Source organism: Syngnathus scovelli, chromosome 9 (assembly GCF_024217435.2).
Source record: "Syngnathus scovelli strain Florida chromosome 9, RoL_Ssco_1.2, whole genome shotgun sequence".
Lineage (NCBI taxonomy): Eukaryota > Metazoa > Chordata > Actinopteri > Syngnathiformes > Syngnathidae > Syngnathus > Syngnathus scovelli.
In genome coordinates, this window is record NC_090855.1 from 12935001 (window position 1) to 12949705 (window position 14705).

Sequence of the window (14705 nt, forward strand, 5' to 3'; positions counted from 1 at the left end):
ACACGCACGCGCACGCACACGCACACGCACACACACACACACACACACACACACACACACATCCTTGTTAACCTCCCTCTGCAGGACCCAACTTAATTTACCGAGTTCTGGGGTCCACCCTTTCTAGTGGTCCAAGAACTATGAAAAAAATCAGGCAACTCCCAAAAAAAATCTTGTTACTAAAAATCACTTTCAATAAACACAATTTGAAACTTTTTTTTTCATGTCAGTTTTTCAGTCATATCTGGGGCCTGTTTCTAACATTCCGGCTTTGCGGGGTCCACCTTTACACACATGAGATTTTTAGTCAGTTATGGGGATCGCTTTTAATATTTCAACCTTAAGAGGTCTACCTATACACACATTATTTTTTTAGCCAGTTATGGAGCTTGCTGTTAAGATTTAAGACTTGTTAGGTCTGCCTTTATAAAGAGGATCTATCAAGTTCAACCCCAACCCTAATCTAACCCAAACATGCATTTGTGTGGACTTAATCATTTGAGAAAACCTAAAAATTTTGTTAGTGTTATTAATACTTTCATCTGGCTAAATATACTAGATATACATTGAAATGTGCATTCTAAAATACATTCTGAAGTCTTTATTCAGATTCTGGTCCATTTTCCTTGGTCACAGTCTTAATATTCTTCAATTTGTTCAGTCATATTGGTACATTTTAAAATATTTAAATTCTGCATTTTAGCTAACTATAAAGTACACAGGATTTACAAGTAATAATTGTTGAGTCAAAATTTTAAATGGACACATTACAAATGTAGCCAATGAATAAAGGAACTTATTTAATCTAACATTTACGAACAGGAGAAGTGGAGCATAAAAAAAATCACAAACAAATAGTGAACAAATGGTGAAACAGGACCAGCCATGTGTTTCTATCTCTGTTAAGGGAAGCTGTTTCACTCATATTTTCTCCTCATGGTGGTTATTCTCTTTTTGACAAAGTACTTAACAGCTCGGTGCTTGTGGTTCTGCAGCAATGCATCTCTCGCAGTCAAGCTTACCAGGAACCTGATTTGTCAATATATACTTCCTTGAATGTTTATTTACTGCAGCACATTCCTCTGGGGTCCAGCTTCTTTTCACAACTTTTCCGTTACCTAAGGGCATAGGAAGAGCACTTTTTAGTTTACAACTTAATTAGAACAAAATTGCATAAAGAATACATTCACTTTATGGACAATTATCCGACAATATAATTCAAATGAGATATTTTATAACGTCAACTATCTTTGTCAACAGTGATGAGCCTACAATAGACATAAGTAAATCAGTTAATATCTGAGATATTAATCCGGTCATTTAAGTTGCTAGGTGGTCTTCAGTGTCAGCTGTTTTGATATTAACAAAATTAAAAATAGATGCACAAAAGGGTAACATTAGAATGCCCCCAGTTTTGGTGGTGGGGGAAAGAGGTCTCTCATTTTCTTGATTACTTTTAAGCAGTTTTGCATTTGACCAGAATGTCACTGCTGGTAGATGAAGCAATTCCTGGACCCTACAGAGGTTGCACAGGCAGTCAAACTCCACCATGGCAGCACATTGGGATGCACCATTTCTCTGACAAAACCATTAAGAACAGATACAAGTTGTTGCAAAATCAGGGAAAATAAAAAATAAAAATCAGAGAAAAACTTTTTTCAGACAGTGTTTTACATGTATGGGGAATTTGCTTTGATAACGTGCTACACATGGACAAACAAAGATGATAAAAGTAAATTTGGAAATATATAGTGTGTAAAAAATTAAATGCAAGCTGTATAAGAATGGTATCTGCCTTGGTGTGACAATGTGTGAATTTGCATATTCACTAATAGGTTAATCTAGAGCAATTTTTCTTTCTCTCTTTTGAGGTAAATGTGTCATGTATACATTACCTCTATTTAAAAATAGATGTAAACAAACATCTCACATATAATCAAGGTTAGCAATGACCTGTAACTCACATGAGAAAGGATGGGTCAATTTTCATTTTATGACAAAATTCAAAAGTTTAGACCTTACATGTCTAAGAAAAAAAGTCAAGTGGTGTTTAATATATCTTGCTTGGGTCATCTAAATCTTAGTAAGCAGCATATGTGAGGATAATTAGATACTGATACAGTAGTAACAATTGGGCAATTTAAAAGCAACTGTGATAAAGTTATATATTGAAAAGGATTACTCTAAACTCACCTCCCTTTTTGGCAGACTTTTCATTACTTGGGCCACGAGATGCGGAGGTACAAGAGGTCACTTCTATCACTTCTGGGATCAGCCCATCTGAAATGATGATTTTTAAGTACAGAAAAAAACCACAGTATAGCAATATTCTAAAACAAAAATTAACTGCACCTGTATAAGAATGCTTGGTCAAATTTAATATACTCTTGTTTTGAGCAGATTGATTTGCAGAGGTACAGAGCAGTCCTTTTGGGAATCATTGTCAGTATCATCACTGTCTGAGTAGTCCACTTTGAGAAACTCCTTTGATAATTGATAGCTCTATGGAGGGAATTAAAAGAAATGTGTTGTTAGTTTCTGCAAGCTACTCTTATATGCTGTATTAATATAAAGACTAGAATTTCTTTGCTCAAAATAATTAAAATTTCTGTCCAATATCTTAACTGGTAGACGACCGGTGCTGTACACATCCTCTGAAATATGCCAAAACCTTATATCACAGGAAATTTTACATATAAAACATGGAAAAGGCTCCAAAATTTACAACAAAGAAGCCACAAGAAACCATATTTCAGAAATCTGTTATTATGTGAGTGTGAATGATTGGCTTGGTTGGAATAACCAAGACAACTTTAGATCCATACGGAGGGCCCCACAAGTAGCCATCACAAATCTGTTATGTGTGTGTGAATGATTGGCTTGGTTGGACACCCATGGGCGCATGTTTCAACAATCCATCTATAGGTGTGTGTGCCACTGGTTCGTTTGGGCTCTATGAGGAGAACCACTAAAACCGTGTGATCCAATGGTTGGCTGAATGCTGTTTAAGGTACCTTCTGACTAAAGAACAGCTTTCCAACTAAAAGCTGTAAACTAAGAGAACAAGAAAAGGTCTACAAAGTTTATTTCTTACAACAAAGTCTAACTGAATGTTACCTGTTGGCTGGCATCTTGTTTGATGTTATCATCAGGGTCAGAGTCCTGCCAAGTTCTGGCTGATTCAGGCAGCGCACCATCAACAGGAGCCTGAGAGCCTGTCACCTGGAATTAAAACCACAAATAACTTACCAACATCATACAGACACCACAAATGACAGACTCAAGACCTGTATAGTTAAATCATGTGAAGTTAGTCCCCAAAACCAAACAAGCTTTTCTAACTAAAGTGTTCCAGTCAGTTCTGGATGTCTAATCAGGTCCTATAACAGCATCTTTATGGATGTAGTGGAGCATCCTTGAGCATGACACTTTAGCCGTTTAACTGTTGAGGATGTGTGGAACTATAGCTGTAATATAATCAGCCTCCATAATGTCCATAACCGAAATATGATCTAAAAACATGAGACAACCTTCGATCCATACGGAGGGCCCCACAAGTAGCTATCAGAAATCTGTTATTATGTGTGTGTGAATGATTGGCTTGGTTGGAATAACCAAGACAACTTTAGATCCATACGGAGGGCCCCACAAGTAGCCATCAGAAATCTGTTATTATGTGTGTGTGAATGATTGGCTTGGTTGGAATAACCAAGACAACTTTCGATCCATGCGGAGGGCCCCACAAGTAGCCATCAGAAATCTTTTATGTGTGTGTGAATGATTGGCTTGGTTGGACACCCATGGGCGCATGTTTCAAATATCCATCTATAGGTGTGTGTGCCACTGGTTCGTTTGGGCTCTATGAGGAGAACCACTAAAACCGTGTGATCCAATGGTTGGCTGAATGCTGTTTAAGGTACCTTCTGACTAAAGAACAGCTTTCCAACTAAAAGCTGTAAACTAAGAGAACAAGAAAAGGTCTACAAAGTTTATTTCTTACAACAAAGTCTAACTGAATGTTACCTGTTGGCTGGCATCTTGTTTGATGTTATTATCAGGGTCAGAGTCCTGCCAAGTTCTGGCTGGTTCAGGCAGCGCACCATCAACGGGAGCCTGAGAGCCTGTCACCTGGAATTAAAACCACAAATAACTTACCAACATCATACAGACACCACAAATGACAGACTCAAGACCTGTATCGTTAAATCATGTGAAGTTAGTCCCCGAAACCAAACAAGCTTTTCTAACTAAAGTGTTACAGTCAGTTCTGGATGTCTAATCAGGTCCTATAACAGCATCTTTATGGATGTAGTGGAGCATCCTTGAGCATGACACTTTAGCCGTTTAACTGTTGAGGATGTGTGGAACTATAGCTGTAATATAATCAGCCTCCATAATGTCCATAACCAAAATATGATCTAAAAACATGAGACAACCTTCGATCAATACGGAGGGCCCCACAAGTAGCTGTCAGAAATCTGTTATTATGTGTGTGTGAATGATTGGCTTGGTTGGAATAACCAAGACAACTTTCGATCCATACGGAGGGCCCCACAAGTAGCCATGAGAAATCTGTTATTATGTGTGTGTGAATGATTGGCTTGGTTGGAATAACCAAGACAACTTTCGATCCATACGGAGGGCCCCACAAGTAGCCATCAGAAATCTGTTATGTGTGTGTGAATGATTGGCTTGGTTGGACACCCATGGGCGCATGTTTCAAATATCCATGTATAGGTGTGTGTGCCACTGGTTCGTTTGGGCTCTATGAGGAGAACCACTAAAACCGTGTGATCCAATGGTTGGCTGAATGCTGTTTAAGGTACCTTCTGACTAAAGAACAGCTTTCCAACTAAAAGCTGTAAACTAAGAGAACAAGAAAAGGTCTACAAAGTTTATTTCTTACAACAAAGTCTAACTGAATGTTACCTGTTGGCTGGCATCTTGTTTGATGTTATCATCAGGGTCAGAGTCCTGCCAAGTTTTGGCTGGTTCAGGCAGAGCACCGTCAACAGGAGCCTGAGAGCCTGTCACCTGGAATTAAAACCACAAATAACTTACCAACATCATACAGACACCACAAATGACAGACTCAAGACCTGTATAGTTAAATCATGTGAAGTTAGTCCCCAAAACCAAACAAGCTTTTCTAACTAAAGTGTTCCAGTCAGACCTGATGTCTAATCAGGTCCTATAACAGCATCTTTATGGATGTAGTGGAGCATCCTTCAGCATGACACTTTAGCCGTTTAGCTGTTGAGGATGTGTGGAACTATAGCTGTAATATAATCAGCCTCCATAATGTCCATAACCAAAATATGATCTAAAAACATGAGACAACTTTCGATCCATACGGAGGGCCCCACAAGTAGCCATCAGAAATCTGTTATTGTGTGTGTGTGAATGATTGGCTTGGTTGGAATAACCAAGACAACTTTAGATCCATACGGAGGGCCCCACAAGTAGCCATCAGAAATCTGTTGTGTGTGTGAATGATTGGCTTGGTTGGACACCCATGGGCGCATGTTTTAACAATCCTTCTATAGGTGTGTGTGCCACTGGTTCGTTTGGGCTCTATGAGGAGAACCACTAAAACCGTGTGATCCAATGGTTGGCTGAATGCTGTTTAAGGTACCTTCTGACTAAAGAACAGCTTTCCAACTAAAAGCTGTAAACTAAGAGAACAAGAAAAGGTCTACAAAGTTTATTTCTTACAACAAAGTCTAACTGAATGTTACCTGTTGGCTGGCATCTTGTTTGATGTTATCATCAGGGTCAGAGTCCTGCCAAGTTCTGGCTGGTTCAGGCAGCGCACCGTCAACAGGAGCCTGAGAGCCTGTCACCTGGAATTAAAACCACAAATAACTTACCAACATCATACAGACACCACAAATGACAGACTCAAGACCTGTATAGTTAAATCATGTGAAGTTAGTCCCCAAAACCAAACAAGCTTTTCTAACTAAAGTGTTCCAGTCAGCCCTGATGTCTAATCAGGTCCTATAACAGCATCTTTATGGATGTAGTGGAGCATCCTTCAGCATGACACTTTAGCCGTTTTGCTGTTGAGGATGTGTGGAACTATAGCTGTAATATAATCAGCCTCCATAATGTCCATAACCAAAATATGATCTAAAAACATGAGACAACCTTCGGTCAATACGGAGGGCCCCACAAGTAGCCGTCAGAAATCTGTTATTATGTGTGTGTGAATGATTGGCTTGGTTGGAATAACCAAGACAACTTTCGATCCATACGGAGGGCCCCACAAGTAGCCATGAGAAATCTGTTATGTGTGTGTGAATGATTGGCTTGGTTGGAATAACCAAGACAACTTTTGATCCATACGGAGGGCCCCACAAGTAGCCATCAGAAATCTGTTATGTGTGTGTGAATGATTGGCTTGGTTGGACACCCATGGGCGCATGTTTCAAATATCCATGTATAGGTGTGTGTGCCACTGGTTCGTTTGGGCTCTATGAGGAGAACCACTAAAACCGTGTGATCCAATGGTTGGCTGAATGCTGTTTAAGGTACCTTCTGACTAAAGAACAGCTTTCCAACTAAAAGCTGTAAACTAAGAGAACAAGAAAAGGTCTACAAAGTTTATTTCTTACAACAAAGTCTAACTGAATGTTACCTGTTGGCTGGCATCTTGTTTGATGTTATCATCAGGGTCAGAGTCCTGCCAAGTTCTGGCTGGTTCAGGCAGCGCACCGTCAACAGGAGCCTGAGAGCCTGTCACCTGGAATTAAAACCACAAATAACTTACCAACATCATACAGACACCACAAATGACAGACTCAAGACCTGTATAGTTAAATCATGTGAAGTTAGTCCCCAAAACCAAACAAGCTTTTCTAACTAAAGTGTTCCAGTCAGCCCTGATGTCTAATCAGGTCCTATAACAGCATCTTTATGGATGTAGTGGAGCATCCTTCAGCATGACACTTTAGCCGTTTTGCTGTTGAGGATGTGTGGAACTATAGCTGTAATATAATCAGCCTCCATAATGTCCATAACCAAAATATGATCTAAAAACATGAGACAACCTTCGGTCAATACGGAGGGCCCCACAAGTAGCTGTCAGAAATCTGTTATTATGTGTGTGTGAATGATTGGCTTGGTTGGAACAACCAAGACAACTTTCGATCCATACGGAGGGCCCCACAAGTAGCCATGAGAAATCTGTTATTATGTGTGTGTGAATGATTGGCTTGGTTGGAATAACCAAGACAACTTTCGATCGATACGGAGGGCCCCACAAGTAGCCATCAGAAATCTGTTATTGTGTGTGTGTGAATGATTGGCTTGGTTGGAATAACCAAGACAACTTTAGATCCATACGGAGGGCCCCACAAGTAGCCATCAGAAATCTGTTATGTGTGTGTGAATGATTGGCTTGGTTGGACACCCATGGGCGCATGTTTCAACAATCCTTCTATAGGTGTGTGTGCCACTGGTTCGTTTGGGCTCTATGAGGAGAATCACTAAAACCATGTGATCCAATGGTTGGCTGAATGCTGTTTAAGGTACCTTCTGACTAAAGAACAGCTTTCCAACTAAAAGCTGTAAACTAAGAGAACAAGAAAAGGTCTACAAAGTTGATTTCTTACAACAAAGTCTAACTGAATGTTACCTGTTGGCTGGCATCTTGTTTGATGTTATCATCAGGGTCAGAGTCCTGCCAAGTTCTGGCTGGTTCAGGCAGAGCACCGTCAACAGGAGCCTGAGAGCCTGTCACCTGGAATTAAAACCACAAATAACTTACCAACATCATACAGACACCACAAATGACAGACTCAAGACCTGTATAGTTAAATCATGTGAAGTTAGTCCCCAAAACCAAACAAGCTTTTCTAACTAAAGTGTTCCAGTCAGACCTGATGTCTAATCAGGTCCTATAACAGCATCTTTATGGATGTAGTGGAGCATCCTTCAGCATGACACTTTAGCCGTTTAGCTGTTGAGGATGTGTGGAACTATAGCTGTAATATAATCAGCCTCCATAATGTCCATAACCAAAATATGATCTAAAAACATGAGGCAACCTTTGATCCATACGGAGGGCCCCACAAGTAGCCATCAGAAATCTGTTATTGTGTGTGTGTGAATGATTGGCTTGGTTGGAATAACCAAGACAACTTTAGATCCATACGGAGGGCCCCACAAGTAGCCATCAGAAATCTGTTATGTGTGTGTGAATGATTGGCTTGGTTGGACACCCATGGGCGCATGTTTCAACAATCCTTCTATAGGTGTGTGTGCCACTGGTTCGTTTGGGCTCTATGAGGAGAACCACTAAAACCGTGTGATCCAATGGTTGGCTGAATGCTGTTTAAGGTACCTTCTGACTAAAGAACAGCTTTCCAACTAAAAGCTGTAAACTAAGAGAACAAGAAAAGGTCTACAAAGTTGATTTCTTACAACAAAGTCTAACTGAATGTTACCTGTTGGCTGGCATCTTGTTTGATGTTATCATCAGGGACAGAGTCCTGCCAAGTTCTGGCTGGTTCAGGCAGAGCACCGTCAACAGGAGCCTGAGAGCCTGTCACCTGGAATTAAAACCACAAATAACTTACCAACATCATACAGACACCACAAATGACAGACTCAAGACCTGTATAGTTAAATCATGTGAAGTTAGTCCCCAAAACCAAACAAGCTTTTCTAACTAAAGTGTTCCAGTCAGACCTGATGTCTAATCAGGTCCTATAACAGCATCTTTATGGATGTAGTGGAGCATCCTTCAGCATGACACTTTAGTCGTTTTGCTGTTGAGGATGTGTGGAACTATAGCTGTAATATAATCAGCCTCCATAATGTCCATAACCAAAATATGATCTAAAAACACGAGACAACTTTCGATCCATACGGAGAGCCCCACAAGTAGCCATCAGAAATCTGTTATTGTGTGTGTGTGAATGATTGGCTTGGTTGGAATAACCAAGACAACTTTAGATCCATACGGAGGGCCCCACAAGTAGCCATCAGAAATCTGTTATGTGTGTGTGAATGATTGGCTTGGTTGGACACCCATGGGCGCATGTTTCAACAATCCTTCTATAGGTGTGTGTGCCACTGGTTCGTTTGGGCTCTATGAGGAGAACCACTAAAACCATGTGATCCAATGGTTGGCTGAATGCTGTTTAAGGTACCTTCTGACTAAAGAACAGCTTTCCAACTAAAAGCTGTAAACTAAGAGAACAAGAAAAGGTCTACAAAGTTTATTTCTTACAACAAAGTCTAACTGAATGTTACCTGTTGGCTGGCATCTTGTTTGATGTTATCATCAGGGCCAGAGTCCTGCCAAGTTCTGGCTGGTTCAGGCAGCGCACCGTCAACAGGAGCCTGAGAGCCTGTCACCTGGAATCAAAACCACAAATAACTTACCAACATCATACTGAGAGTAATTCAAATAAAAGAGACAAAAATCTTCCTTTTTTTTAATAACAAATTAATATTACAACTTGCATACTTGATCTTACTGACTTACTTTTTCACGCCATGGCCATTTAGAATCACCATAGTTGTAATTGATTTCAGTTCCCATTTCTATGTTTTTGATGGCAAAAAGGCACAAATGGGGCTCGTCATTTACTATTTTTTTCATGGTGCAGTTTGGAGACTTGTGGTTGTCATTCACTAATCTTCCAAGAGAGCCATCCTCTGTTGATGCATCAATACTAGGAAAGAAAAAACAGAAATCAAACATTTTGTATCATATAACTAGTTTTTTAGTAAAATAAAAGTTGGCTTACAGAAATAAAAACTTGCAACATTTCAAAAGAAAAGTTGAGAGGGAAACAATGTCTTTTTGAACATCATAGCACTAAATAAAAAAAATTGTTAATGCCACAATCCTGATGTGTTATTGAAATATTGCTTCTGAGTGACTCACTAATTTAGGGTATTTTATTCCAGTCTCTTTCTAGAGTTCATAATTATTGTATAGAAAATATTTGGATATACATACCACCAGTAATGATTCTGCCATTCAAAGTCAAAGAGAAATGTACTCTCCTTTTCAGAGTACTTGCTTGTTTGGCATTTTTCTGCTGACAGAAGTTGACCCCTGTATTATAAGATGAACTCTCCTTGTTCAAAGTGCTGGGTAGCAAACACGCCTCTTCCTGCAAGGACATTTTATATAAAACCATTGGTTATGAGAAAATATTTCTTTAAGATACACCTTTAACCAAATAATTGTGGTGTTATCTTACAATTTTAATACTAAGTTCTCGCTTAGAAACAGAAATACAACAACCAATCTGAATTTGATTGTTTTTTGTGTTGTTTTATAAAATAAATAAATATATACTTAATGGATAAATGGTCTAAAAATGAGTTTATTACCTTTTTGATCATCAATAAATCTTTCCACTAGTCCAGGTTTGTCCTTTGAGGATTAAATGTAAAAGGCTGCTTCATCAGCAGGCTTTTTTCTTGCTTTCCTTTTGGACATTTCTGGCTCTAAAAAATAATTCAAAACATGGCAGAGAGAACTTTAACAAGCACTCTATATTAATTTTAAAAGATTTGTAATCATCCACTGTATAAAGACTGAAGGAATAAGCCTGGCCTGAGAACTAACAGAACAAGAGTGATTAAAGAAAGAATATTTTTCAGAAAATACTGATATATTAATGAAAATGTTTGTCGGTTTGAAGCTGAGCTTTGTTACTTTTAACTAGTCACAGTTCCAACCAGGTGCTGCATCCAAAGAAAAGTTATTTCAATAGTTTTACCAGTATAACTCGTTATACTTTTCAGGAGCTACCAACTCGTTTTTATTATGTTTGTGTTTGAAAAGTGAACGTAGCATCCTGATTAGCGGTAGCTAATTAGCCAATAAGCTAGTTTCCGGATAGTTTTATTTGCGTCAGAATGCTTGTGTTATTTAAAGAAAGCATTCTTACATGATAGAAAACCACCGAGAAATACAGAAGACATGCAGATATATCATAACACTGAGCACACACGTGTTTGACGAGTTTTGAAGTGGTTTCGGCAATTACGGCCAGAGTCCGGTTCTGGGCTTAGCAATTATGAAACATTAGCACATCGAAATCATCCTGAATATAACACGGATCAATTATACATTCTGTCGTTCTCTTTTACACCATTGTTTTTAAAACCACTGCAAGCTAAGATGAATAACAAGTTAAAAAGCCGGACTGTCTGAGGGGAAAACGTTACGCCATCCGAGTGACAATATACCGAATCCGAAGCCATAATCATTGCATATAAACCCCTCGGGGTCTGGACAAAAAGCATTTCTACATCAGTTTCTTGTACTTAGTATTTACATGCAGTTGATTTACTCACCGTGTATGTTGTGTTTCGTTATGAGCAGCGTGTCTTCGTCGCGGAGCAGTCTCAGTCTGGCGGCGTCACACGTGGCGAAGTGACGTTAAGCTGGTGGTTTTAGCCGCATGAAGCTAACACATGCAATACCTGCTGATTTAACTAATATGTAAACTGATGGTAAAGAATAAATTACTATTTATTTATACCTTTATTTTTATGTTTAGAACATGAAAAATGCACGAGATGCTGATTTAACTAATATGTAAACTGATGGTAAAGAATAAATTACTATTTATTTATACCTTTATTTTTATGTTTAGAACATGAAAAATGCACGAGACAGTTTTTAAAATAAGCCTAATAGAATGACCGTATTTTTATAAAGCAAGTGTAATGAATATTAAATAACGTAGATAAATTGCAATTGTAATGCAGGAATTTTATGTTTACAGTATTATTTTAGCTGCTATGGTTACTAAAATAATAATTACCTGGTTTAAATCTACAGGAAATAGCATTTTATTTTCTTAATCAACACTCGGATCACGAGGTGCCCTGATTGGTTGAATCACACACACTTCCGGTAGTGTGTATACTTGCAATACCACTTGCCATGGTCGGGGGGCCGCTACTGAGCACACACACTTCACACACACAATTCTCAACATTGCGACCATGAGGGGTAAGTGAAAAAAATTCGTGAGGCATGTTGTTAGAGCATTTCAAGCTGTTTTAGAGTGGTTTCCCGAGTGGGGTCCATGATTTTGGACCCCACAACGACACAGGGCCCCACTTTGTTGGTGGGCTCCCTGTCTTCGGACCCCCCATACTAATAAAAACAAGTACACACACACACACACACACACACACACACACACACACACACACACACACACACACACACACACACACACACACACACACACACACACACACACACACACACACGTCATTAAAAAGCGATGCACTGGCTGGGATTGTGTCCACTTTGATGACTGCATGAAGGATTTCCAGCACTCTTCAAAGCGCTTTGGTGGGATTTTGGATATCAGAGTCAGACGGGCAGTATTTTGCAGGTAGGAAAAGACGCTAATGAAGTCTGCTTGGCCTTTTTCCATGTGTTTTCCATGGTGCTTGTTCTCGTTAAGTGTTGCGCTGGAGCCGGAGTCCATCCTGGCTGACTTTGGGCGAGGAGACGCCGGCAATCACGACTTGAACACTTTTGGATTCTTCATTAGAGTTTGTTTGGATTTTGGAGCAGAATAGTTTGGTTTTATCCACACGCTCATTCACACACACAGAGCCCAAGCGCTATGTAACAAATGGCTGAATGTCTCCTTCAAATCTGTTGACGGCAGACTTGGTGACTTTGGATCCCGTCTGGCTGCCAAGATGTTCCCTGCCGCGTCTTCCCCCGACCTTCACCTTCGCCCCTGTTGCTCCAGAGGGACGTTTCAGCGCATGACACCAGCCACTTAGGCTGATTGTCGGCATCGACCAGGCCCGGCCGATCGGCCGTCGCGATGCCTTTGGATTAACTTTGAGTCCGTCTCTATTCCCCGGTGTGGACAAAGTCACATGACCGCGACAGGCGGCATCCAGGGATGGCGATGTTACGACTGCCCGTGACCTTGGGGCAGCTACGCACACATACGCAGCGTTTTTTTATTTTTCTGCGGTGACGTCAAACGCTGGCAAGACACGAGAAGCGTGCATGAATACCTCATTGTAAAATACACTGTGCATTCTAAATGTCCAAATGTCTATTTATTCAAGCGAACTGCACAAGTGATTCATTTATGATAAGGTGATGGAAAACCATTTTTATATCAAATAATATTGTCATGTGTACATTTAAAAAAAAGAGTCAGCACCAAAATGTCTATTTGTGGCATCCAAGCATCCAATGACAAATGCTTTTTGAAATAACAGAAAATCATCATTTCATCATTACACCGAGAAGCTTTTAGTTTGGTTGTTGAAGTGAACCACACACAGTTAGCGGTAAGACATTTATAATAATCAACTAAATGCAATAATCGGGTAAAAATTAGGCCTCTATAAGACGTGTGTCATCTATTAATTAATTACAGGGAAAAGCTCAGAAACATGTCTTACTGCATAAGAGTTATTTTATTTTCTCGTAGCGGATGCCCCCTCTGGCAATTTATGGGGGTAGAGCGTCTATTGGAGTGGAGGGCATTGGACATTTTGGATACAATTGTGCAATTACGCAGAAAGCGGCTACAGTTGAAAGCCTTGGCAGAGGCCGGGCACTCTAATTGACTGCATCGCATTGCATGGAGGGGCTGTGCAATTGGGCGACCGGTCGTAGCCACCTGTTCACATTTACATAAGAGGCGCGTTTAATTCATTAGGATTTAAATGGGGAACAATTTTACTTGTACAAGTAGAGCTGTAATTTTAGACAATAGAATGAATGGCTCTCATTTTTAAAACTTGGAGTCAGTTCTTTTTGCTTAGGGTATGTTTACTTGTAGGATAGCTACTTTTCAGTCATGCGGATGCCACTTTGGGCAATAATGGGGCAAGGGTTAGTGCACAAATAGACAGCCTCCTTCTTCCCTGCATAAAGTCCAAATTATGACACGTGCAGTCGGTTGCTAACGGTGGCCTTGGCGGAGGTCTGCGTCTCTCACTGCACTGCATTGCACTGCATTGCATTCGACGGCGAAAACGGGGACGAAGTGGCAGCCACCTGTGCACAATCCCATCCATTGCTCATTAAGTCCACCCCTGCGAGAGGTGTCGAACCTGGCGACCCGCGATGCCTGAGCCACCGACCCGACCCAAGAACATCAAAACTCGCACCGCAGCAGTCACGTGACGGACACCTGTAACCTGTGTCGTCGCTCCAGGGTGGACAGGGGTGGTATTGGTGATTGTAAAAAAAACGATTCAAAGGCCACCTGGGCTGGGACAAGACGAACAGACAGACGACAGGCGAAGGTGTTGCTAGTAAATGGCGGCACAGGCAAATAACTTGACGAAGAATAGCGGAATGTGGAGGCACGTCGTGCACGCAGAAAAATGAAAAGCAGACGTGTCACTCACCTCCTTGGTGTCCACGACGCCTTTGACATACTTCCCGAGTACCACGTCCATGCAGAGGACGCCGGACAGCGCGGTCAGCCACAGGAGTCTCCCTCTGAGCCGCTCCTCCATCGTTCTCGCTCCCCCGCTGAGGCTCGTCTGTGTCTGGGGCTCACTCCGAGTTGGAGTCGGGAACCGGGGCGCGCATGGAGGCAAGAAAGGGGCGGGGGGCGCGTTCACGCAACACCTCCCCCTCTAGCTACTCAAGATGGATGGAAGCCTACGCGTGCGCATGCGCTTCTTTTCAATGCAGCATACGTGCACACAATTTTATTATCCAC

General features: G+C 40.7%; 1 protein-coding gene and 2 long non-coding RNA genes across 3 annotated transcripts in view; 1 reads left to right on the top strand and 2 right to left on the bottom strand.

Moving 5' to 3' along the window:
* tmem145 (transmembrane protein 145) overlaps positions 1–14655 on the bottom strand; it is a 29497-nt gene extending 14842 nt beyond the window's left edge. Inside the window, exon 1 of the mRNA XM_049731599.2 lies at positions 14386–14655. Coding sequence (XP_049587556.1) covers positions 14386–14496 — 111 coding nt within the window. The 5' untranslated portion in view covers positions 14497–14655. The remainder of the gene's footprint in view (positions 1–14385) is intronic.
* On the bottom strand, positions 9463–11311 carry LOC125975772 (uncharacterized). Its single transcript, XR_011087438.1, has 3 exons — positions 10357–11311; positions 9977–10133; positions 9463–9686 (listed from the first exon to the last, which is right to left on the bottom strand). It is a non-coding gene; the product is annotated as an uncharacterized lncRNA (long non-coding RNA).
* Positions 11699–13070, top strand: LOC125975837 (uncharacterized). The gene is made up of 2 exons (XR_007484041.2): positions 11699–12386; positions 12459–13070. It is a non-coding gene; the product is annotated as an uncharacterized lncRNA (long non-coding RNA).
* Positions 14656–14705: the final 50 nt, after the last annotated feature.